Here is a 25165-nt window from a genome sequence, read left to right as displayed (position 1 = left end):
AACATGCATGTGCTTAACTCTACACACGTGTAGTCATTGGTGCATCAGTGTAAATGGTTGCACGATCTGGAGCAAAGTGTGTGTATAGCTCTATTGGGTATTGGTAGGGACAGCTGAAAATTAATCCTCTGCCTCTCTTTCTTTGGATAGCTGCAGTACTTCCTTTTGCTTCAGAGTTATGGAATCCTCATGTGGCTTCTATGAGCCTCTGGTTCAATGAAGTATGGGATATCCTCTTACTGTCACCCTAAGAAATACATTAAAATAAAATCTTCTCTTGCTGCAAGGGCACCTTTTTATTATTTTTGCTGAATCCAGTTTCTTTAATCCACAGCATTTTTTTCCCTTTTATCATTATTTAGAATTTGAGGGGTTGTTTTATTGTGCAAATTATTTCTCTATTCAATTTGCTGTGGTATTGTACAGTATTTGGTTTTTTTTTTTTTTGTAATTATCTGTTTTGATAATAACCTTCATTTTGCTGCCTCCCAAAATACAATTTTTAAAAAGCATTGTTACTGACCAAGCATGGAAATGTTCTTTCCAAAAGATTTTTGGAAAGTTATGAGTCTGAGAAGAGAGGGTTATAATAGAACCTATTAACCCTTTTAACCGTACTAGTAACTTAGTATAGTACACATCTTTTAAAAGTTGCATTAATATTATGTTTTGTATAATACAGCTCAAAACTGCTCTGGATTGAGGACCTGTGGGCAGTGTTTGGAACAGCCTGGATGTGGATGGTGCAATGATCCCAGTAATACAGGAAAAGGGCACTGTGTGGAAGGATCTTCAAGAGGGCCAATGAAGCTTGTTGGGGCGCACTCCAATGAAATGGTTCTTGACACTAATCTTTGTCCAAAAGAGAAAAATTATGAATGGTCTTTCATCCACTGTCCAGGTAAGAACTTCTGATTTGTGTTATATTGTTTGTCTTTTATTTTCTTTATTAGAATAGTATGTATGAGCTCTTAATGTCAAATGAGAGCTACAGTATGTAAGGTTTTGATTGCTTTTCTGTTTATATAGGTACACAAACAATACCAAAAAATATTTTAAATAACATAATTAACATTTATACAAGATTACATTTTTTACTAAATGTTATTTGTGATATCGGGGGGGAGATAGCTCAGTGGTTTGAGCATTGACCTGCTAAACCCAGGGTTGTAAATTCAATCCTTGAGGAGGCCAGTTAGGGATCTGGGGCAAAAATCTGTCTGGGGATTGGTCCTGATTTGAGTGGGGGGTTGGACTAGATGACCTCCTGAGGACCCTTCCAACCCTGACATTCTATGATTCTATGAATTTACTCTGCAAGAGCCAGTTTGTTTTTCAGTTGCTGCTAAACATATAGCTTCCAAATTTTATGTGGTTACATGTGGGATATTTTTTGCAAATTTAATCAGAATTTGCAAATAATTTCCTGTCAACCTGCCCTCCGGCTTTCTAGCTCTACTACTACCTGTTGCCTACTCCTCAAGGGCTCCATGCTGGTCTTGCAGAAACAAAAAAGACCATTGGCTGTCTGGCTGCCTAAAGTCAAGAGCCACTGCAACTTCCAGTGACTAGGGGGTAGGAACTTCCTGCATTCCAGCTAGATACATGAAGATCCAGCTGGGTTGTGGAATTGTGTCACAGGGCTGCAAGATGCTTGACACTTGATGGCCCTAGGTAAATAATATATTTTTCCTAACGTAAAAGAGAATATCAAATAGCTGACGCCTAAATTTAAGATATGTTAAATAATTATAATGAGGAAATTACTCTGGTAATCCCATCCCTGCTGCTTAGAAAGCTAACAACACTGTCACCAGCATACCAGTGAAAGTGACAGGCCTCAAAAGATTTATCCTACAATAAGTATTGCTCTTTTAAGACTCAGCATGAAAAATCTCAGTTCTCAAAACAAGGGCTGCATTATTGGTAAAACTGTAACTTTTCAGCAGGTGTCCCACTACCAGTAAATCTGGAATTCTGAAATTATCTGTGATCATAGCAACATGTGCAGATATGTAGCATAAAGGGCATTGATTTTTTTTTTAAAGTCTTCCCCTCAAAGATTTTAAGAGAGCAGAATCTGAGTTCCGAGAGAGAGTATTGTATATTTTAGCATCCTTTCTGTTCAAAAGTGAATACAACAGACAGAGTAGAGGAATTACTGAATGTGTTAAAGTAACATCGTTAAGTTTAACACCAAGTGAAAACTGTCATGTTAATAATTAAACTAAAATTGGATGCCCCAAGACAACTAGCAACACTATCAGAAAAAATGAACCTTTTTCATATTTCCTGGAAATATGGGAGAGTGTCATTACATTTAATATAACCTTAAGTGATTTAATTCAATCTGTGGATTAAAATATGGGCACATCAATATTAACTGTTGTGATACACATTCACCCAAGCCCATATTACTGTTGATCAATTTGTACTGAATGCACAGCGTGCTTAACTAAAATAGAATTATATGTTTGTATTACTAGCTCAGGATTTGTTCTTTTTTCATACATAACTGTATCCACTACACTTTCTGCATGAAATATTTGGGCTTCTCTCTCTGCTTTATAAGACATGAGCTTTATGTATTTAAGACCAATCCTGTGGATATTCCTCAGTCAAAGCTCCTATTGAGAGGAAACTTGGACTAAGAAAGGATTTGGCCCTAAGTGTTCACTGGCATCGATTCTGCAATGAACATGTTAACAAAAATATTTTTTTTACTGCTGCCTTTTAACAGAAATTATTTAATATAGCATGTCCTTCTAGGAGTATTTATTTTTAACTATTTCAGGAGAATCATTGTTTAATACTGTATCTAAATTTTGTGCACAGTTGATTTTTTTTTAGTCGGAAATAAATGTAAATTAATCTATAACATGCAACATAGCTATATTTGAAGATTATTCTACAGTATTTATAAATAATGTTGCCTATACATTCATACATATTGCATGTGAATCATGTAGTCAATTTTTATTGTATTTGAAATTCATGTTCTCTTCATGGAATTTCTGTGACTTGATAGTATTTTTGATAAATCCCATGGATTCATATTGTTTTAAATTCATTCTCATTGTTTCTGTGTGTTTTAATTGTTAAAAGAAGTATACAAAAGGGCATCTTTTGTTCAGATGCAGGTTAAACATCTCTAGGTAAACTAATCCTTCTCTCTGCCTGTGGGAAAGTGGCAACCTTGATGTTAATTTTGACATCCTTGTTAAGTATTTTAAGCCGTGTGTGCCACATTTCTAGTTGTGTAGCTGTTGTGATTTTTTAAAGTGGTTTTATGTGATTACGAAACTTTTCTGCGATTTCAGGTGACTAACTGCTGTGGTGTGGCCATAAAGCAGATGTCTGGTATCTTTGATTTGTCGTAATCATTTCATTTTCCTTGTGACCGCTCTCCTTGTATCTGGTGGGATGATTCTGGCAAGCACATACAAGTTGTTCACTTTTGTTGGTTGTAGACATCCTGTGATGAAGCAGCAGCTGTCATTTGGCACAGAATCCAGCGCCTGTCTTTCCCACACTGCACATGTGTATTTGGCTGTCAAATAGCAAAGTGCAAGTGAGGTGACTCTTTGTATTTCTGGATTGGTTCCCCATTTGGAATTAGCAGGTTTCCTGAGTATGGTGTTCTGGGTGCTAACTTTGCCTTTTGTCTGCTCTATGTATGCCTTGAAGGAAAAGTAAGGTCTAGCATCACTCCAAGGTAGTCAGGATTCCAGCAAGTGGTATCCCATTCCAGATTATGTTGAGTTGTCTATAGGCCTCACTGTTCCAAAGATGGAAGAGACTTGCTTGCATTTTTTCTGGGTTGGCACGTAGTTGGTTCTTGATGTAATACACTGAGAACCCAGACGGTGCAGATGTTAATATAGGTTTGATCTGGGTGAGATCCTTGGCTTGGGCAGCAATGTATAGGTCATCAATACATAAAGCATTTTGTACTGAGATAGATAAGTTTATCATTCATGTAAATGTTGAAGTGTGTTTGTAAGAGTAGGCTCCTTGTGGTAGGCTATTTTTCTGTTGCTACCTTTGACTCCGTTTCCCGTATAGGTCAACATAAAAATGTCAGTTCTCTAGTAGAGATTATATGAGTTGAACGGAGTGCTGATCTTCCATCATGTTGTATATTTTAGTGCGTAGCTTTCAGTGAGTCACTGTCTTGTATGCTGCTGATAGATCAACAAACACAGCACCTATTAATGTACCCTTTTCAAAGCCATCGCCAATGTACTGAATGATGTTCAGTATCTGACTGGTTGTTAGGAGACCTAACAGTGGTCAGGCCTAGAGTTGGAGGAGGAGTCAGGTATAGCGGTTGGAGTTCAAATGCTAGAGCCAGGGTTCAATACAGGGCCAGAACCACAAAGCAGGGCCACAGATGAGAACTGGAGTCAGAGTCAGGAATCAGAGCCGAGGATCAAGAAAAGTCAGAGTGAGGAATCAGAGCTGAGGGTCAGAACCAGATTACCAGGAGTAAGGGAAGGCAGGAGCAGGGCTGGTTCTGAGGCAGGAGCCAGGCTGGGACCAGAAGGGAACAAGACTGGCTGCAGCGCAGGATCTGGGCTGGAGCAGTAGAGGAGCGGAGCAGGGCTTGGCGAGAGACTAGCACAGGGAGGCAGGGAGTCTGTGGGCATGTGCGTTGAGCAACCAGCAAGAAACTGCTGCTGCTAGAACCATCCTGCTAGCTTCCTCACCCAGTTAGGCAGCCACGCTGGCTTGTTAGGATGGCAGGATTATTGAGCAGATGCAGTTGCTGACACCAGTGCATTGCCTCATGGAATCCAGTTTCCTGTGGGATTAGGTGCTTTCAACAAATGGTGATAGGCGGTTTAAGATGAGATGCCCTTATAGTATGTAGGGGTGACGTAGTAGTGATATACATATGAAGTTCTTTGGCTCCACTGCATCCTTCACGATTTTAATCAGTTAGACTGTAGCCCCATTTGACACTGTGACTATTGCAGAGAGTCCAGCGGAGGGCAACGAAAATGATTAGGGGGCTGGGGCACATGACTTACGAGGAGAGGCTGAGGGAACTGGGGTTATTTGGTCTGCAGAAGAGAAGAGTGAGGGATTTGATAGCAGCCTTCAGCTACCTGAAGGGGGGTTCCAAAGAGGATGGATCTAGACTGTTCTCAGTGGTACCAGATGACAGAACAAGGAGTAATGGTCTCAAGTTGCAGTGCAGGAGGTCAAGATTGGATATTAGGAAACACTGTTTTACTAGGTGGGTGGTGAATCACTGGAATGGGTTACCTAGGGAGGTGGTGGAATCTCCATCCTTAGAGGTTTTTAAGGCCCGGCTTGACAAAGCCCTGGCTGAGATGATTTAGTTGGGGTTGGTTCTGCTTTGAGCAGGGAATTGGACTAGATGACCTCCTGAGGTCTCTTCCAACCCTAATATGCTATGATTCTATTAAAGATGCCAATGATTGCCTGCATTTTGTCATGTTCAAGATTATATGGGTTAGTTAACTTGAATTGTTTGCATGGTGGTTTGTAGACAGATGAGATGGAAATGTCATCAATGTCTACAGTCAAGACTTCAATGTAATTCTTACCAGTCATAAATTTTGTGTTGATGACAAGATCAGGTTTGATGAAAATGGTGCTGCTGAATTACTTGTGTGATGTTTCAGTGGCCAAGTTCATCTTGAGTATCTTTGTTAATCTCTCTTTGTTTCTCCTGGAGACATAGCAGATCGCAGTTGTAGTCAGCACGCATTTTGGCTATAAGATCTTGTTTGGCACCTGAGAATCTTTCAACATTTTATAATAATATTGTTGGTGCCAGCCCTGATAAGGACCCTTCTGAATTTCACTGATCACTTGGTCTACATTCAGGTACAGTTGTTCAGTTATGCTGGTGACTCTGTTGGTCTGCAGGCATAGACATATTCTTTGGTTATATTATGGTGGTAGATGCAGGATGTTTGTTATGAAAGAATGTTACACCCTGTGAAGTGGGGGGAGGTGGGGGAGGGAACAGTCCCAGATCTTGCCCTGTGGTGACACAGTTTGGTTCTGCAGGCACCCCACCCTCAGTTCCTTTAGGGTTCTTGGAATAATTTGCTCAAAGACCAGACTACTTAATATATAAGACCCCGAATACTTGTACTTTGTCTTTTCAAAATACAGATTCTTTGGCCTCTGAGTTCCAAACCTTGTTTACCCTTAGGTCAGGAGACTAACAATCTTCCTTCTTGAGTCCTGTTCTGTGATTAGGGCCAGCTAGCCAATTTGGAGTTAAACAAAAGAAAAGTTTAATATATTCTTAATGCTAATGAGTCATGATAAACTAGCTCTAAACAGCCACGCAATAAACTACAACAAGTGCACTCTCTGTAATAAAACAAGATTCCATTCCATTTTCCGGTTTTCACATGCTTAGAGACTTTTGTGCTGGAATTCTGCCTGAAAGTGCATATTTTTAGAAAAATTGGTTAATCAATTATGGATTTTCAGAAGAATGAAAAATACAAAACTTTTCTCCATTGGAAAGAAGGGTCATTTTGAGGGGTGGAAATACCTAAGAAACAACAGAACTTTGAAATTTCAAGCTGCATAGGTAAAAAGGTATAAGTGAACAACTTATACCTTATTAAATATGAACAAAATCTGTTTTAAAAATATTATGAAAATGTGAGACTGATGATTCACAGTAAAAACTTGTTAGCTAGCACGTAAAAATAGATGCAGTGCACATGCATACTGAGGAAGTTAACTGCACTGATACTTGGTTATAATAATTTACAGGCACAGCTGCTGAAGCAGGAGGCAATTGTAAACTCAAGAGGTTTCATAGCTTCACAGCCAAGAGTGGTGTTGGTTGTTGCACAGTAAATTGCTAAATTCCTGCTCTGCAAACCTGTTAACTCTGAAGTGAGAATCCATGTAATTTATCTATTCTATTTATGAATACCGGTCACCATAGTATCTAGATGCTGAACCCAAATAACAAAAGCAGGAGGAGTTTTGAAATGGATTTTAATTGGACTTTGCTCTTGTCAACTGAAAGTATAGCTACACTACTTAAATTCATTCACTCCCCCCCTCTTTTTCTCTTCTTTCTCTCTTTATCCTATTTCCCCCCCTTTTTTTTTTCAGTACCTATTATTAGGGGTAGAGTGATACAAAATGAGTACGTTTTATGCTGAATTCTGAAAACATTTTGATAAGGGGCTCATTGTTATCTCTTTCAGTATAGGGTTACCATACGTCCGGTTTTTCCCGGACATGTCCGGCTTTTCGGCAATCAACCCCCCGTCTGGGGGGAATTGCCAAAAAGCCGAACATGTCCGGGAAAATGCTGGCCGGGCACTTCCCCTCCCGTGGCTGCTCTGCTCCTCCCCTGACTCTCCGGGCTCCGGCGGTGCAGGGTCCGGAGGCATGGGGGCGGCCCGAAGCCGGTAGCGCTCGGGCAGCTCGGATCTTAAACAGAGCCGAAGAGTCAGGGGAGGAGCAGAGCCTCCGGCCGCGGCGGCTCTGCTCCTCCCCTGACTCTTCGGCTCTGTTTAAGAGCCGAGCGCTATGGGCTTTGGGCAGCCCCCATACCTGCACCGACGGAGCCCGGGAGGGGAAGTGCCCGGCCGGGGGCACAGGGTCCGGAGGCATAGGAGCTGCCCGAAGCCCAAGCGCTACCGGCTTCACGGTTTGCCGGGCAGCCTCCAGACCCTGCGCCCCCGGCTGGGCGCTTCCCCTCCCGGGCTCCAGCTGCGCTGGGGAAGCGCCGGCCGGGGGCGCAGGATCTGGGGGCTGCCCGGCAAACCGTGAAGCCGGTAGCGCTCGGGCAGCCCTTTTTGCGTGGCTGGGAGTGGGAGGGAGGAGGGGGCGGAGTTGGGGCGGGGAAGGGGCGGGGCTGGGGGAGGGTCCTCTTTTTTTATTTGTTAAATATGGTAACCCTATTTCAGTAGAGTACTCCACAGCCTGATGCCCAGTAGCTAAGATTGTTGTGCTTCTGATTCTACAAAAATTTTACTCTAATACTTTTGGTTTCTGTAACTCTTGACAACTTTGCTTTCTTGGAATATCACGTATGGAGAGGCAATTGCTTAAACAGCCAGATTGAGGTTCTTGAAAATTAGAACCAGGATTTTGAATTTTACGCAGAAGTGAATAGGAACCAGTGAAGTGTGCTGGGTATTTCTGCCTGGATGGCCTCCATCTCTGTACTGTGTCCTAGGTATTTATAGATATATCCTTACACCGCCTTTGGAGGTAGAGAAGTATTATTCTCATTTTCCAAATGGACAAACCGAGACACAGAAATTTTGACTTGTTCAAGGTCACTCAGGAGGTCTGTAGCAGATCCAGGAGCTGAATTCATCCTTAACCAATAGATCATCCTTTCCCATTAAACTTTATAACTTGCTTTTTGTGACTGGTCCAGCTCCAATCTGCTGTGTATTGCACAAGTGTAGTTTTTGATTGGACCTAAACAGAGGGAGCTAAAGTTTTCCAATATTGAGGTGATGAATGTGTGGATCTCAGTTGACAAGTGCTCATTGGAAAGGAATGTAGGTGTACCAATAATTCAGAGGTAGTAGAAGCATTTCTTGCACTGTTGATGCCATTTTATGAAGAAGAGAAGATTCCAGTACACGCTATTTTGACAGATGCTTTCTCGACGGGTTGCTGTGAGGTCTTGGTAAGCTCCCTTACTCTTCATACCCATATCACTTCCATCTTCCTGATTTGATAGTTCTTTCAGAACCTTCTTTTGGAGCCATTGTGTCATCTGTGTGATGGCACTGGCCATATTGACTGAAGAGATGTATGATTAGGTGCTGTCAGAATGTTGGTGACCGGGTAAGCCACGTAATCATACAGCTTCTTCCAGAGTCTTATGTCTACTGAAAAGGAGGGAGAATAGGCTTTCTTATTGATAGTCCACATCGGAGGGCTCTGGTGAAAGAGGAACAATTTCCCATCACCACTCTTTGGGATCTATAGGAAATGAATTATCTTAATCTTTTTTTTTTTTTTTGATAACTTCTACTCTGCTGAGTCTTGTACACAGGTCAGCAACACTCAGGGATTGATTGTGCTGAAGACTGTAAACTGGCTGAGCAGTATGACCATTGAGGTTTCACTTCTGTCTTCAGCCATAAGGAGGTCCTCTGTCAGTTCTGCTAAAGGGCTCTCTTTCTCTGTGTGCTGAGTCCTGATTGTGAGGGATCAGATTTGTTAGTAGAGTGCATTAGGTGCTTTTGTTGCATGGTCATAACCACTTTTTTTTTTTCCATACGTTTGCCAAAGAAAAGGGAGGTTAGAGATTGGGTAGTTTGCAACCTTGTTAGTGTCTAATGTCAGTTTCTTAAGAACTCACTTTGTGGGTCATATGATAATAATTTTGGTCATTGGTGCATTCAGTGGTTCTCATTTTCACCAGGTGTGATGAGCAGGGGTTGGAGTCACTTAAAGTGCCCCAGCTTCAGTTATAGGGCCAAATCCCTTCAAGGAAGCTAGGATGGCCCTGGACTTGTTTTTAAAAATTTGTCCTTTCTCCCCTGTAGCCACCTATATTCAGCTGTTTGTTTGTTGATTGTTTCTCCCCCCCCCCAAACAATAGTCCTAGAGCTCTTCACAATGGGCGGTACTGGTGTCTGGGATTTAGTTAAATCTTGGTTAATCAACTGATTAGCTATACTGAAGTCTTCATGACTGACTGGTAGAATTTATGGGAGAAGGGACGGAAGCTTTTTTGAACTATGAATGAGGACTGGATTCAATCAGTGTCAGTGAGATAAAAGACTGTCACTCAAGCCCTTAAGTCACTATTGTGACTGCTGCTGGAATACTGTGTCAGTTCTGGTGTCTTCAATTCAAGAAGAATGTTGAAAAATTGGACACTGTTCAGAGAAGAGCTGTGAGAATGATTGAAGGATTAGGAAACCTGCCATATAGTGATAAATTGAAGGAGCTCAATCTGTTTAACTTGTCAAAGAGAAGGTTAAGGCCTGACTTGATTATAGTGTAAGTACCTATGGGGTATAAATATATAATAAATGGGCTCTTTGGTCTAGCAGAGAAAGCTATAACACGATCCAATGCCTGGAAGTTGAAGCTAGATAAATTCAGACAGGAAACAAAGTGTACATTTTTATCAGTGAGAGTAGTTAACCATTGGAACAGTTACCAAAGGTTGTGGTGGATTCTCCATCAGTGACCATTTTAAAATCAAGATTGGACATTTTGTAAAAGATATGCTCCAGGAATTATTTTGGGGAAATTCTATAACCTGTTTTACACAGGAGGTCAGACTAGATCAGGGGTGCTCAAACTAGGGGTCGGGACCCCTCAGGGGGTCGTGAGGTTATTACATGGGGGGTCGCAAGCCATCAGCCTCCACCCCATACCCTGCTTTGCCTCCAGCATTTATAATGGTGTTAAACATATTTAAAAAGTGTTTTTAATTTATAAGGAGGTCGCTTATGGTTTGTGAAAGGGGTCACTAGTACAAAACTTTGAGAACCACTGGACTAGATGATCACATTGGTACCTTATGGCCTTGGAATTTTTATATTTAACATTTCTGATCATTTGTGAATTTTTGTCACAATACTGTTTTAAATTGGTTTTGTGTTAATTTATCTTAATACAGGGGTTCTCAAACGTCATTGCACCGTGACCCCCTTCTAACAACAAAAATTACTACACGACCCCAGGAAGGGGGACTAAAGCCTGAGCCCAAGGTCTTCAGCCCCAGACAGTGGCCTTTGGCCCGGGCAGTGGGGCTTGGGCTTCAGCTTGGTCCTGGGCTTCAACTTCAGCCCTTGGCCTCAAAAAGTGTAAGCCAGCCCTGGCAACCCCATTAAAATGGAGTCGTGACCCACTTTGGGGTCCCAACCCACAGTTTGTCTTAATATATATCCTGGTCAGCAATTAACATTAAAATATTCAGAACTGCGATCTTCTGCATTTTTTGTAGTCAGAACTTTTTTATGGTTTCATTTTTTCTCTTAATTATTTGTACTCACAATAATTTTGTTCTCAGAAGCAAATTAGGCAATACATTTTTCTATTTTGTATTCCAGCTTGCCAGTGTAACGGGCACAGCACCTGCATCAATGGCAATATTTGTGACCAGTGTAAAAACCTAACTACAGGAAAACAGTGTGAAACATGCATGCCGGGTTACTACGGGGATCCAACAAATGGAGGCCAATGTACAGGTAAGTATCCTACCAGAATCAAAAGACACCTTCAGCGCTGTGAAAGTATCACTGACTGAAAAAATTGATATAGTATTATACATGTGCTGGACAGCTAACGTGATACAGCGTCTAGATTTAGCTTTCTCGGAGAATGTTCACATTAAAACATTGTGTAACATTTGTAAGTTTATATATAAACACAAAGAGTAAGATTGTGGTTTTAATACACAGCTTGTATTGGACAGGGGAGAAGAGCTATGCACTGGTAGAAATACCTAAAAGTATTGTGCTTGAGAAAGGTAATATGCCTTGGGAGATCTGAGACAGTGTAACCGTCCCCGGCTTTTCAGGGATTCTGCTGCCATTGTTATGCATGACTCTTGCTGTCCCTATGTACCTGGAGTTCAATAACCAGAATAGTGCTGGGTACCTACAGAGAGCTACAGCAGGGAGCTTGCTCTCCTCCTTCGCTTCTGTGCTTGTACACGGCTAGGTATAATCTAACTCTGATCATTTTCTTTTTACTCAAAGGAGGTTTTGAATATTTGAAAGATATTTATCATACAAGATGTTCATTCTAATGAATAAAACAAATAGGTGTGACTGAAAAGTGACTGTGTAAAATGACAACTGCTTACTCAACAGATCTGCCCCATGTTTGTGTTCTGTGACAAAGTCAGACTAGACAGCTACCAGAGAGTGGTGGATGGCAGATATATCAGCCCTAGAATGGTAAAGGCTCTTTCTTCTTTAAGTGATTGCACATATGCATTCCACTCTAGGTGTGCGCGCGCCCCAAGCACAATCACTGGAAATGTTTCCCTCAGTGATGCCCGTCAGGGCAGCACAAATGCTCTCAACTGCCGCGCGTCAGTAGCACCAATATAAAGTACCTAGCTGACCCCGCACTCCTCAGTTCCTTCTTAACACCCGTGATGGTCGTTGAAACTGCTGTCTCTCACTCAGTGGTCTTCTTCTTCTATCTGTACGTAATTTGTTAGTTGTAGTCAGTTTTACTCCGTTTTGGCTAATTTTAGTGAAGTTCGGTAACTTCATGTTTTAGCGCAGTTTTTGTCCATTCTCCAGTGCCCAGGCATGCCTCGGTCAGGACCGGCTCCAGGGTTTTTGCTGCCCCAAGCGGTGGAAAAAAAAAAAAAAGCCGCGATTGCAATCGGCGTCAGCTCCACCGCGCCACTTTCTTCTTCGGCGGGAATACGGCAGCAGGTGCTTCCCTCCGAGAGGGACCCGCCGCCGAATTGCCACGGAACAGCCCGACGTACCACCCCTTCCCCTTGGCCGCCCCAAGCACCTGCTTGCTGGGCTGGTGCCTGGAGTCAGCCCTGGCCTCGGTCACTGGGCTTTAAGCCCTGCACCTCCTGCAACAAAGCTGTGTCCCTCAGCAACCCACGCTTAATCTGCCTGAAGTGCCTAGGAGAAGCTCACATTGGGCACCATTGCCAGATCTGCAGGGACTTTAAGCCTTGCACAAAGAAGTACCGGGAGGCCAGGCTGAAGTTTTTGTTCATGAGACCTCCATCTGAGCCAGGCCATCACCGAGTGCCTCAGTGTCAGTAAGAAGTGCTCCTCCAACCATACCAGAATCCTGGCACTGATCACCATCCCGAGGGCCTAGGAAAAGGCATAAGAAACAGCCAGCCAAGAGGGGGCAATTCTCTGCACCAAAGATGGCCAGGCATGAGGATCAGAGTACAGTGCGATCTAAACAAAAGCATTCCTCTGCCTCAATACCACAGCACTCAAGTCCAGTTCCAGAAGAGCCATCTACATCTGTGGCACAGCACTGATATTAGCTTGGTACTGACCATACCAGAGGCGTTTGCCACTGCCAGAGACCTTGTCTCGGTCTCGGTACCAGTACAAGAGTCAGTGTTGTCAGTGCCAGCGGATAGGAGGGAACTACTGGATCCTGTCATTGTGCTGTATCGTGCCCTTCAGTACCATCAAAAGGGAAACCTGTTCTGCTTGCCTCAGTGTGGGCATCTCCACCACGGTATAGGTCATCGATACTGGTGTGAACAGCACCACCATGGTCACCAAAGAGACTCTCATCCTCTTCAGAATCGGAGATCGAATCTTATTCTTCCCGTCCAAGGAGACGTTCTCACCACTCCTCCAGGCATTTCTACCCTTCCATGGACCTGGGCAAGTCCATAGCTAGGAGGTCACCGGTGACCTATGATGGTCCATTGTCCCTTTTGGAACCCGTTGTTTTCCCCCCCCCAGTTTCCAGGGCTTATTCCAGGCCGTCTTATTCAGTGGCCTCTGAAAGAAGGATGCCATTGTCCCATCGAGCCTGGTACTGAACTGCAAGAGCCAGCTCAATGGGGTCCTGCTGAGGCAGAAAGAAGCTCTTCCTTCCACAGTTGGTGCTGATCACCTCCCCAGATGAGGCAGTCTCAGGAGAGTGCGGATGACTATAAGGCTCACCAAGAGTTGTTAAAGAGGGTGGCCTTAAATCTGGGCATATAGGTGGAGTCGTAGTGAAAGAATCCTCCCACATTTTAGCCACTGAGGACTCTTCAAAAGTAGCCCTGCCTCTCAACGAGGCCATTATGGACCCTGTTAAGACCCTTGTGGCAGACCCCCCACATCTCTTCCCACCCACGTCAAAAAGGGAAGAATGAAAATACTTTGGCAGCCAGGTCCATGGCTTCAGCAGTGGCCATGCACAGGAGTTCATGGCTACTGTCCTCAGGGCTCCCATAGGAGGTCCAGCAAACCCTTCAGGACCTATTTTTCAAAGGAGTTTTGCTCTTTTTGGAACAGACTGATTCATGGGTTAAAAGACTTCAGAGCAACCCTTAAGTTCCTTGCATTGTACACACCAGCTCCTTCAAGGAAGCATTACAGGCCTTAACAGCCCATCTGGTCTCTTTTCTGGTTGCCTGTCAGGATCCTCAGGGAAAGAGAAGCAGGGGTTTTAGGTGTAGGCAACCACCCCCTTCTGCCTCAAAGTCAATGTCTGCCCCACCTAGACATCCAGGGGGTTCTAAGCAGGTGTTTTGATAGGACACTCAAGGATGCTCTACCAGTTCCCATGATGCCAGACCCTGTTTCTTCTTTATTTGTGAACCACTTTTCACACTTCCTGAATGCATGGTCCAGTATTACCACAGACGGTTGGGTGTTGAGCACCATGGAAGTGGGATACACCCTTCAGTTTATTTCTACGCATCCTTCTCACCCTGCTTCGCCATCCCTCTTCAGGAACCTCTATCATGAAGAACTTCTGGGCCGGGAGGGAGGTTCAATCTCTTCTTTGTGAGGGAGTGATGGAACAGGTCTGCAGAATTTAAGGGGGAAGGAGTTCTATTCCCGTTATTTCCTAATCCCAAAAGACAAGAGGTCTCACTGATTTTAGACTTGTCAGCTCAACAACAATCTCAAGAAAATAAAGTTCTTCATGGTCACACTGGCATCCATTATCCCCTCCCTGGATCCCAGGTATTGGTACGCCACCCTGGACTTAAGAGACACCTATTTTCATATATAGATATACCAAGGACACAAGGTTCCTCAGATTCGTAGTGAGCCACTCACGGTACCAATTCACAGTCCTCCCATTTGGCCTGTCTGTAGCTCTGCAGGTGTTCACAAAATGTATGGCAGTAGTGGCGCGTTTCCTGAGGAGATTAGGGGTGCAGGTCTTTTCTTATCAGACAACTGGCTCATCAAGGGCCAGTCCAGGGATCAGGTAGTGTTCAATGTTTGACTCATCCAGTCGAAATTCAAGGCCTTAGGCCTTCTGATAAATGCAGAAAAGTCTACCCTCGGTCCAGTGCAGAGTATAGAATTCATTGGAGTGGTGTTCGACTCTCCTCATCCCAGGGCCTCCCAGAGTCACCACCTTCCAGAATGACATTTCCAGTCAATCAGATCCCTGATAAAACACCTCAAAGGTCATCCAACCACAACAGCCCAAAATTGTATGAGGCTTTTAGGTCACATGGCCTTGTGCACATAAGTGATACAACACGCAAGTCTGCACCTCAGACCCCTCCAGACATGGCTGGCCTCAGTGTACTCTCCAGACTGCTACCATCTGGACACTCTACTCATGGTACCTCCACTGCTTCTTGTCTCCCTCTATTGCTAGTTGGATCCACTCAGTTTGTGCTGGCGTTCCCTTTATATGCTCTCAACTGTTAATGACCCTGGTCTCGCATGTGTCAGCACTAGGGTGGGGAGCTCACCTGTGGCCCCTCAGAACTCAGGGCCTTTGGTCTCTGGCAGAACTTTCACTCCACATCAATGTCAGGGAACTCAGAGCTGTTTGCCTGGCCTGTGAGGCCTTCCTGCCCCACATTACAAGCAGAAACTTGTTTCTTCTCATGAACAACACTGCAGCAATGTTTTATGTCAACAGGCGAGGGGGAACTTGCTCTTCCCTCCTTTGTCAAGAAGCAATGCAGCTCTGGGAATTTTGCGTAGCCCACTCAGTCAACCTTGAGGCCTCTCACCTTCTGGGAACGTAAAACAAGCTGGCAGATCACCTCAGTAGGTCTTTCTCCATTCACCATGAATGGTCCCTTCACTCAAATTTGGCAAGAAACATTTTCCAGCAGTTAGGGTGGGGGAACTCCCTGAATAGACCTATTTGCAAACTAATTCTGCTCTCTTAGAACATGGATTGTGGCCTCGATTGTGGACACCTTTCTGGTACCTTGGACAAGACATCCTTATTATGCTTTTCCCCACTTCCTACTCGTGCACAGAGTTCTGCTAAATATCAAGTGGGACCGGGATTGGGTTATTCTGATAGCCCCAGCATGGGCCTTTCAACATTGGTTCTCCACCCTACTAGATCTCTCTGTGGTGACTCCAATCCTGCTTCCGTTGCACCCAGACCTGATTTCCCAGGAGCATGGTCGGCTGTTCCACTCGAACCTGAGCTCCCTTCATCTAACAGCCTGGAAGCTCCATGGCTAAATCCTGTAGAGCAGGCTTGCTCAGACCAAGTTAGTCAGATTCTACTGGACAGTAGAAAGCCCTCCACCAGGGCTACTTATCTCTCAAAGTCAAAGTAGTACTCTGTTTGGGCATCACAATGTGGAGTCTTGCCCACGCGTTCACCCATACAAGACAGATTTGAATATCTGTTGCACCTGAAACAACAAGGCTTAGCAATCTCTTCTGTCAAGGTTCACCTTGCAGCCGTATCAGCTTTCCACCATCAGGTGCATAACCAGTCCGTTTTTTCATGGTTCCTGAACCTAGTCAAAGCTTACGGGACCACTGTTTGAGCCTTTGGCAACTTGCTCCTTATTATGCCTCTCCTGGAAAGTGGTTTTCTTATTGGACATTGCTTCGTCCAGAAGGGTCACAGAACTCCATGCCCCTTACATAAGAGCCTCCTTATACTGTCTTCTTTAAAGATAAGGTGTATGTACGCCCTCACCCCAGTTTTGCAGTTTCATAGTAATTAAACACTCTATCTACCAGTCTTTTACCTGAAGCTGCATGCAAATAGGAATGAATAATGTCTTCACTGATTGGATGTTAGATGAGCTCTAGCTTTCTACATAGAAAGAACCAAATCATTCCGTAGGTCCACCCAACTGTTCGTAGCTGTAGCTGACATGATTAAGGGTCTCCCAATCTCTTCACAGACAGTTTTGTCTTGGATTACTTCGTGTGTTTGCACTTGTTATGATCAGGCAGGTATTTCACTGCCAGCTAACCTGACTGCTCATTCCACAAGGTTGCCAACATCCTCAGCAGCATTCTTAGTACAGATCCCTATTCACAACATTTGTAAAGCATACGTGTTCTCCTCCCATTATGCCATCACTCAGCATTCCAGAGATTATGCCAAATTTGGTTCAGCTGTTCTGCAGTCCATGTGTCCATGAACTCTGATTCCTCCACCTATTCAACTGCTTAGGCGTCACCTAAGGTGAAAGCACATGTGCAGTCACTGAAAGAGGAAAAAAATAGTTATTAACCTTCAGTAACTATTGTTCTTTGAGACGTGTTGCACATACCCATTCCATGACCTGCCCTCCTGTCTCGCTACATAGGAGTTTTCCAGAAAGAAGGAACTGATGCGGCATGGGGTCGGCTGGGTGCTTTATACTGGCACTAATGGTGCATCGCAGCAGAGGGCACTCGAGCTGCTCCGGTGGTTACCACTAAGCGAAAAATTTGATTGTGATTGTGCTCAGGGCGTGTACACACCTAGAGTGGAATGGACATGTGTAACACATCTTGAAGAACAACAGTTACGGAAGCTTAGTAACCATTTTTTCCCTGTAAGCTGAAAAGAGGTTATTTCAGGTCATCTAGAGACACGTGAGTCCAATTAAGGGTTGATGTGACCTTTAAAAAATCCTCTTCTGGTTAGAGAAAAGGAAGAGAGATGAGAGACAAGCTGCAGCAGGGCTAGTGGCAGCACAGAGAAAGGGCTTCTCTTGGGTGGAAGGCTGCTGCCCTCTCTAAAGGGGAAACAACTGAACTAACGGACTGATTGGGGGATGACTGGCACCCAGAGACTAGCATAACAAAGCAACAACATAGAGAGGGGGCAGGGAAGGTATTCCCTTTTTGTGTTACGAACTTGTTTCTTTTTGTTTGGCTGAAGAGTACTCTTTTGGGCCACCTTGTAAATGCCTTGAAAACTCTCTGGAATGGGACTGATTTACTCCAGGCCCCCTCCACCAAAGGGGGAAATGCTGAGCCCTGCTAGGTGAAGGAGATGCCTTTCCACAGTTCATAGTCATATTTACTGACTTTAGTGCTTCCTACTCTTGTTGTCACTTAGAAGTCAATGCAGTTAAGAGGGGTGGGGGCTGTCTTCTATTTCTTCCTGTGCATCAGCAACAACTATGTTCCAATCAGTTATATCTGTGTGATCCTATTGAAAGTAATTGAGCTACAGAGGTGCCAATGAGATCATAATTTGAAGACAATGGCAGTTGCACAGTAGTCACAAAGGACTTTACTGCAAAACCTTTAATATCACTGATCAGAATTTGCTTTTCAAAGGTTCACTTGTAGGCCTTTCAGCCAGGGGAAATATATTAATGTGTGAACTGAGCACATTTGACATAAGCATATGTAAAGGGGGTTACACATGCTGTTTTAAAATCAGTGTGTTTAAAAATAGAGCTGCATTTCCAGGTAGAGGGAAACTGATCCTTATGCCATTTTCTAACATTATCTAGACCTGCTATCTAGATCGTAAACAACTTGGGGCAGAGGCTATGTCCTCTTATGTCTTGTACAGTGCTAAGACTACTGTTGGCATTTTGTCATGTAACTTTTATTCACTGAGAATAGACACTGAGATATCAAGGTTGGTAAAAATAGCTGCACAAGCCCTCCTTCCCCTACCCGAGGACTATGTGATTTGATCTTGGCCTGCATAATGTGTTGTTATGATGGTGTGGTATAAAGATGGTGTTATCACTTGTTTGGTGTGACCCACATAACTTATCTGTACTTTCCCCACACATAAGTAATGCAAATGTCCCATTATTTTGTTTTCAGATTTTATATATAATATATATCATAAGTGGCAAGCTGGTTTTGTAACAAGTTAGATTGAAAGTATTCAGTAGTGGAAAAAATACCAATTAAAACACAGCAACAAGCTCCTATTGTCTTATTCATGCTTGGTTTGATCAAAAGAGCCTAGTTTGCTAAAGGTTACAAGTCATCCTATTTTACTGAGTCTGTTCAGTTCTGTAATTGCTGCATTGGAGGATTCCCATTGGAGTGAAAAAAGAGATCTTTTATTCCAGATGGTATTTGTATATTGCCTCTGGGTTGTTTTCTCCCTTGCACTAGTGATTTTAAAGCCTATAATATCTCCTCCCATATATCTGAAATAAGAGGATATTTTTAACCTCAGCAGTCCTTGTAGTAGTGGAAGAAGGATCAGGTTGGCAGCTGCAAAATGTGTAGAAAAGTGCAGGTGACATTTTTTCTCCTGTAGCATTGATGATTCTTTTAGTGGAACCTTACCCCTCAAGGGATGTTAGTTCTCTAAAGCTCTCACCTCTACCTCAGCAATTTAACATGCAGTCCCGGTTACATGAAAATGCACATCTGGTAAGCTGAAGCACAATACAGTGAAAATGTGTTCAAGGGAATGGAAAGATTAATGTCTACCCTTATTGACAGTTGCACATTTTCGTGGTGCTTTATGAAGCTTTAAATAATTCTTAATAGTTCTCTTATTTCCTGAAGTTGACAAAATGTTCTTTTGCTGTCTATAGCACCTTTATGGCAAAGTGATGTATTAAAGTAGCTTTTATTCTTCAGGGATACATTAGCTATCTAACCAAATAAGCATTCCGTCACCTTCAGTGAATTATGTGTAATGTAATAATGGCTAAAATCAATTTATAAGACCTGTAAAATTATAAATTTTACCACTTCTTTCTTCAGTCCTAGTTACATATTACTATTAGAGTCCTTTTTTTTTTATTGTAGACACGATTTTGAAAGGGCTATTTAGGCTTCAGAATGCGTTAAAATTAAGATGATTGTTATTGTGAGACTTTATTTATGTTTTAGGGTTAGATATTAGGTTTTTTTTCCAGATCAGACTCTGTAAAACTGCTGCTATCTTTAAGTGTTATTGATGATTCTATCCATTGATGTATTTTTAGGTTTCCTTCAACATTTTGAGAGGTTTGCCTTTTTCCCTTACTAGAGTGGCTCCCAAACAATATCCATCCTGCCCCTGTCTTCCCCCCTTGCTCTATTTCCCCATCCTTTTTACTATCCCCCCTGCAGTTTCCACCAGCTCTCCCTACTTCTTTTCCCTTCTCCCTCCCTATCTTCCCCTCTCCTTCCACTAGCACTAATCCAGATTCCACATCCACACCCTCCTTTGCTACCTCCTCACCTCTGGTGACATTTGCCTCAACCCTCACCTGCCATTCCACCCTTCTTCGTCACCACTGCACCTCCCACTCCAGTCCCCACCACCACTACTACCCCTCTTTTGCCACCATTCCCATCTTCCCATCCACCCCCATCTTCCCTCCTCCTCTCTCTTGCTGTGTCAGGAATGCTTACTCCATCTCTGAAAATATCTGTCATCATGACCTCTTCATATCTCAAACCCTCCATCTCTTAACTGTCACAGAGATCTGGATCGCTTAGCCTGACACACTGCAGCTGCCCTCTCTTTCAGATGTCTCTCTGCTTCTCGCTCTCCCTGTCCTGGATCAGACTATGGTGTGGTGTTGGGCTTCTCCTCTCCTATTTCTGCTGCTTCCAACTTCTCCCTCCTCCCATTCCCACTATTTCTCCTCTTTTAAAAATCTCTGCCTCTGACTTTTTTCTCCCCCTCCCTGTCATTGTCATCTACCATCTATCCAGCTCCTCACCACCAGCCTTCCTCTCTGATTTCAACTCTTGGATCTCTCTCTTTCTCTCATACTCTCCTACACTCATCCTCGTGGACTTTGTCTGCACAGCATCTTGCCAATTTCTTCCCAGAGAAAATTGACAAAACACTACATTTGTCCTGATCTACGGCTAGGGCTCCTAGGCTCTCCAGTAATTCAATTAATAAAAAATACTACTAATATTTATGGAGTGATAGTGCCTAGGGTGAGTCTGTAAAACCATTGTGCTAGCACCATACAAAAATAGAATAAGAGACAGCCTTTGCCCCAAAGAGCTGGCAATCTAAATAGACAAAGTGAAAAAAGGGCGAAAAGATGAACAATGTGGTGGGTTGCAAATGTCATGATTGAAATATGATTTTTTTGTTTGTCTCATTTTATTTTAATGTCTGGTTTTATTGGGAGGCACTTAGCTGAAAAGAGAGGCAAGGAAGGTGGAGAGGACATTAAAGTGAGGGGATAAGGAAAAAGAGGAAGTGCGTGTTTTGGGGAGGGGGGCGGGGAAGGGAGCATGGAAGGCAGGTGGAGTGAGACTGAAGTAAAGAGACTGAGGGCGGGAATGGGATTAAACAGCCAATCAGCAAAGAGGAAAGAATGTCCATAGTAGAAACTGTAAAAAACAGTGGGATGTGACAGACATCACAGGCTGCAGATCCATGCTTTAGATGCTTTTCTTTGCTGCTGTCAGCTGCGTTTCTGGCTGGCTGCTCACAGCAGTTTTTTGTCCCTGAGCCCACCTGGCTGGATTGAGGGATAGGGATCCTTAGGCAGATGGTACTGTTTCTTCAAGCTGTATCTTTAGGCATCCAGACTCTCCTCCTAAAGAAGGGACAAAACACTTACCTTACTACTTGCTGTAATCACCACATGGATGTGGGAAATTGTGAGTGGGAGAAGAGGTTGTGCTGGATGATCACAAATGGGTGGGGGTGTGGTTTACTTTGGAAAAATTTTGAGAGCCTGTCTCCTAATAATGTCATCTAGACCATATTTCCCTAATTTGCTTATGGGAATGTCACATGGAACTGTGTCAAAAGTCTTACTAAAGTCAAGATAGATCACATTTACTTCTTCCTCCCTATCCCTAACCTGTCAAAGAGAGAAGATTCATAGGAGAATCATGCCCGCATCATTTTTCAGTAGCTGGAGCAGCCCCTGTACCTCCTTACATCCATCACAGGCTTAAAAGGAAGAAGATATATGTAACACAACAAATCCCTCAGTCCCTGCCCCACCTTTTCCCCAAGGTTGACGATCCCTGCCTGAACCAATCCTGCATATACATCCATGCAACTATCCCACAAGGCTCCTTGCTAGGAAGGGAAGTGACTTCACACCCTTGTGTGGCACCCCCAGAATCTATCCCAAAGTTTGCACAATGCAAATATACTAGTTCTACTGCCAAGGAGACTCTGCAAGTATGGGGCATTGAACATCATTTGCCCTGTGCCTATCCAGTGACACTGATGGTATTACAAATAGTTTCAAATTACTGATATATTAATAATAGCAATACATTATTGAAAAAACTTTGTATTTTATTATCAGATTTTAATTTACTGTAGGCTGAATAAATTGTTATGAAAAAATATTTTATTTAAATTACGTTTCTGAAGGTTTTCTGGAAATATATTTAAAGGGGTTGACTTTCATTCAAGTATACAATGTCCTGAAAACAAATAAATTCTGTCTTGCAAGTCATCTTAAAACATTCCTTGGGATCTGACATCTAGATTGCAGAGAAGGAATTTTGGGCAAGAATAATATGTTCCTAAGTCTCTCAAGCAAATGATGTGTTTACAAGAAAAAAACACTACTGATATTTGCCCATACTTTGAGCACTTATTATAGGTGCTATTTCATTTTACAAATTACATATTTTGGAATCTGTAGCAGTTTTGTTTGTATCATTGAAAAGATTTCCATTTTGATGCACACTTAATGATTGGCATCCACTCTAACTTGTTTTCGTGTGAAGAACTTAGCATGTCATTTGTTGGAAATTGATGTGTAGTAGTCTGACATTGATCATAATTTTTTCTAATTAATTGTCATCCAGAATGTTTGCTTGGAAAGAAATTATGCCCAATGTCAATCATTTGCTTTAATCATCTCTCTCTCTCTCTCTCTCTCTCTCTGGCTTTCTTCTATTTAGTCTGTGAATACTCAACAAAGTTGTTGCTTCAGTGCAGCTCATGCATAAGACTGCATATTGTATTCTGGGGATGTGTGTGTTGTTCACTTGTATTTCTACATGCCTAATATATGATTCTTGTATAGATGTGTTTATTTCCTCAATTCCTGATTACATACCATCATGGAAATACATATCTTGGATGTTTTGGTTATTGATTTAGGTATTTACTACATAGCTTGACTTCTATATAAAAGTTCAGTAGTAAATGACATTCTTATTGATTACAGATATCAGGCCTTGTATTAGTTGAAAACTTTAATATGTATTTCTTTAAAAATTGCATTGATAATTTAAATCTTTTTGTGATGTCCATGGTACTAACCAGTAAACAGAATGTGAAATTATTATTACATACTTCAAGACAACATACAGTTTCTCTCTTGCCAAGAGTGGTTTGCAATATTTATGTGAAAGAAACAGTACATAATGAACAAAATAGTAAATCCAGTCTTGGCTCATGTGATTAAGAGCTGTAGGATCAGGCTCCTTCATTGCACAAGCAGTTATAAATTGTGCGATAGTGACTGTCCCAGAATGTCAGTTTGTTTATGTAAATCTGGAGCCTAGCAGTCTAACACAGCATTTACATATTTGTCAAACTGACTCAATGGATATTGTTATTTCAGATAGAGCTTTCTTGCAGACTGCCCCAAGAGAGGGATAAATTGCCATAGTAACTATGTACTATCACAAACCTCACAAACTTCTGTTCTAAGTTCAAGGTGCATTTCTTTGACCTTGCATTTTTTAACATAACTATACAATTGTGTGTGTGTGTGTGTGTGTAAATCTAAAGCACTGTGCACACTTTTCTTTCTGGGGAGAGGATGAAAGGAAAAACATGATACATTAGTCACGTGGCTTCATGTACTACTGGAAGGTGTTCGGATACCGGGGTGATGACTGTAGGATAAAGAATCTGTATAGAGTAGAATATGAACAAATACACAAACTTTGTATTGTTTATATATCAGTGGCTTTTGAGAGCCTTAGTTATTAGGACTCTTGATGTTTAAAGTTACATATTTGGCAATTAAAATAAGTGTCAGTTCAAGGACACAGGAAATTCCTAATTAAACAGTAATCTCTAGATAAGGAGTAGCTGGAAATGAAAGATTCTGGAACTCTTAGTGTTGAGAGATGGTAACTGATGTTGGCTTGCTCTGCTGGTGCTCTCTACTACATTTTCTTCTGGGTTTTGTTCTGCCATATGTTGTATAAGAGGAGGGGAGAAAGAAACAGTTTAATATGAAATTTAGAAGAAATAGAGGAAGAAGAGTTCTGCAAAATGTAAGAGTAATGGGAGAAATCTCTTTTGGAAAATAAAGTGGAAGACTGCTGAAAACAGTGTTGTCATTTTGGCAAAATTTGTTAGGATTATTTTCAAATTAATCTTCTACTTAGTTGTGTTAAAGAATTTTTCTCTAGCTGCTTATCTTGTAATTTTCTTTAGGCAAGATATTTTTTTTAAACCATTTTAAAAATGCCTTTGAGATGCCAAGAGTACATGCTTTAAGGTAATATATGACACAAAATGCAAATGTATAATACACTTAATACTCAAATAATGGAAGCTATTTGCTATATTTCCATTTTTTCACTTAGTGCTGTACATCTCAAATAATGTATAGGGAATATTTATATTTTTTCCAAATTTGCATAGGAGAGAAAAAGTAAAGAGAACCATTTCAAAAGCAAAACATTCATTGCCATCTGTTGCAAAAAATATTCAGTATTTTCACATGCAAGACACAGGCATTCTGGCTCTATTCGTTCTAGCATTTTTCTTCAGATTTCTTACCATTACATTACCAGTACTGCGACGTCAGCAGTGGTAGCAAAGATGAGAGTGCTAGCATAGACAGGCACTGATTAAACAACTGATGCACTCTGAGCATGGTTAGTTGGCAAGGTGGATAAAGTGCCTAATGACTAGGGCCTTACCAAATTCACAGTCCATTTTAGTAAATTTCACGGTTATGGGATTTAAAAAATCTTAAATTGCAGTTTCAGATATTTAAATCTGAAATTTAATGGTGCTGTAACCCTGGGGGTCCCAACCCAAAAGGAGATCATGGGGGTGGGGGAGTCTCAAAGCTATTGTAGGGGGGTCACAGTAGTGCCAACCCTTACTTCTGCACTGCTGCTGGTGGCGGCACTGCCTTTAGAGATCAATGGCAGGGGAGTGGCAGCTGCTGACTGGGCACCCAGCTCTGAATGCAGTGCTGCTGCCAGCAGCACCACAGAAGTGAGGGTGGCATGGTGTGGTATTGCCACACTTACTTCTGGGCTGCCACTGGAGGTTGGCCTTACCCAGCCCTGGGGTACCCCCAGCCCTGCCCTTCTCCAGTGTTTGGGGGTGTTAAAGATGCCTTGGGCTGGTTGGCTGTGTGTGGGGAGGGTAACCACAGCAC

At 42.5% G+C, this 25165-nt stretch overlaps 1 protein-coding gene across 8 annotated transcripts in view; it reads left to right on the top strand.

Moving 5' to 3' along the window:
* Nucleotides 1–25165, top strand: part of ATRNL1 (attractin like 1) — a 991165-nt gene that overhangs the window by 320511 nt on the left and 645489 nt on the right. For all 8 annotated transcript variants that reach the window (XR_008445623.1, XM_054034053.1, XM_054034052.1 and 5 more), the window contains 2 exons: nucleotides 683–901; nucleotides 11052–11189. Coding sequence is in view for 7 of the 8 variants with exons in the window: in XM_054034053.1 (XP_053890028.1) it covers nucleotides 683–901; nucleotides 11052–11189 (357 nt within the window). In the remaining variant the exon portion in view is untranslated. The remainder of the gene's footprint in view (nucleotides 1–682; nucleotides 902–11051; nucleotides 11190–25165) is intronic.

This window comes from Malaclemys terrapin, chromosome 7, assembly GCF_027887155.1.
Source record: "Malaclemys terrapin pileata isolate rMalTer1 chromosome 7, rMalTer1.hap1, whole genome shotgun sequence".
In the NCBI taxonomy this organism is placed as follows: domain Eukaryota; kingdom Metazoa; phylum Chordata; order Testudines; family Emydidae; genus Malaclemys; species Malaclemys terrapin.
Note: the sequence above shows the minus strand (reverse complement) of the source record. Positions and strands in the feature narration are given on the sequence as shown.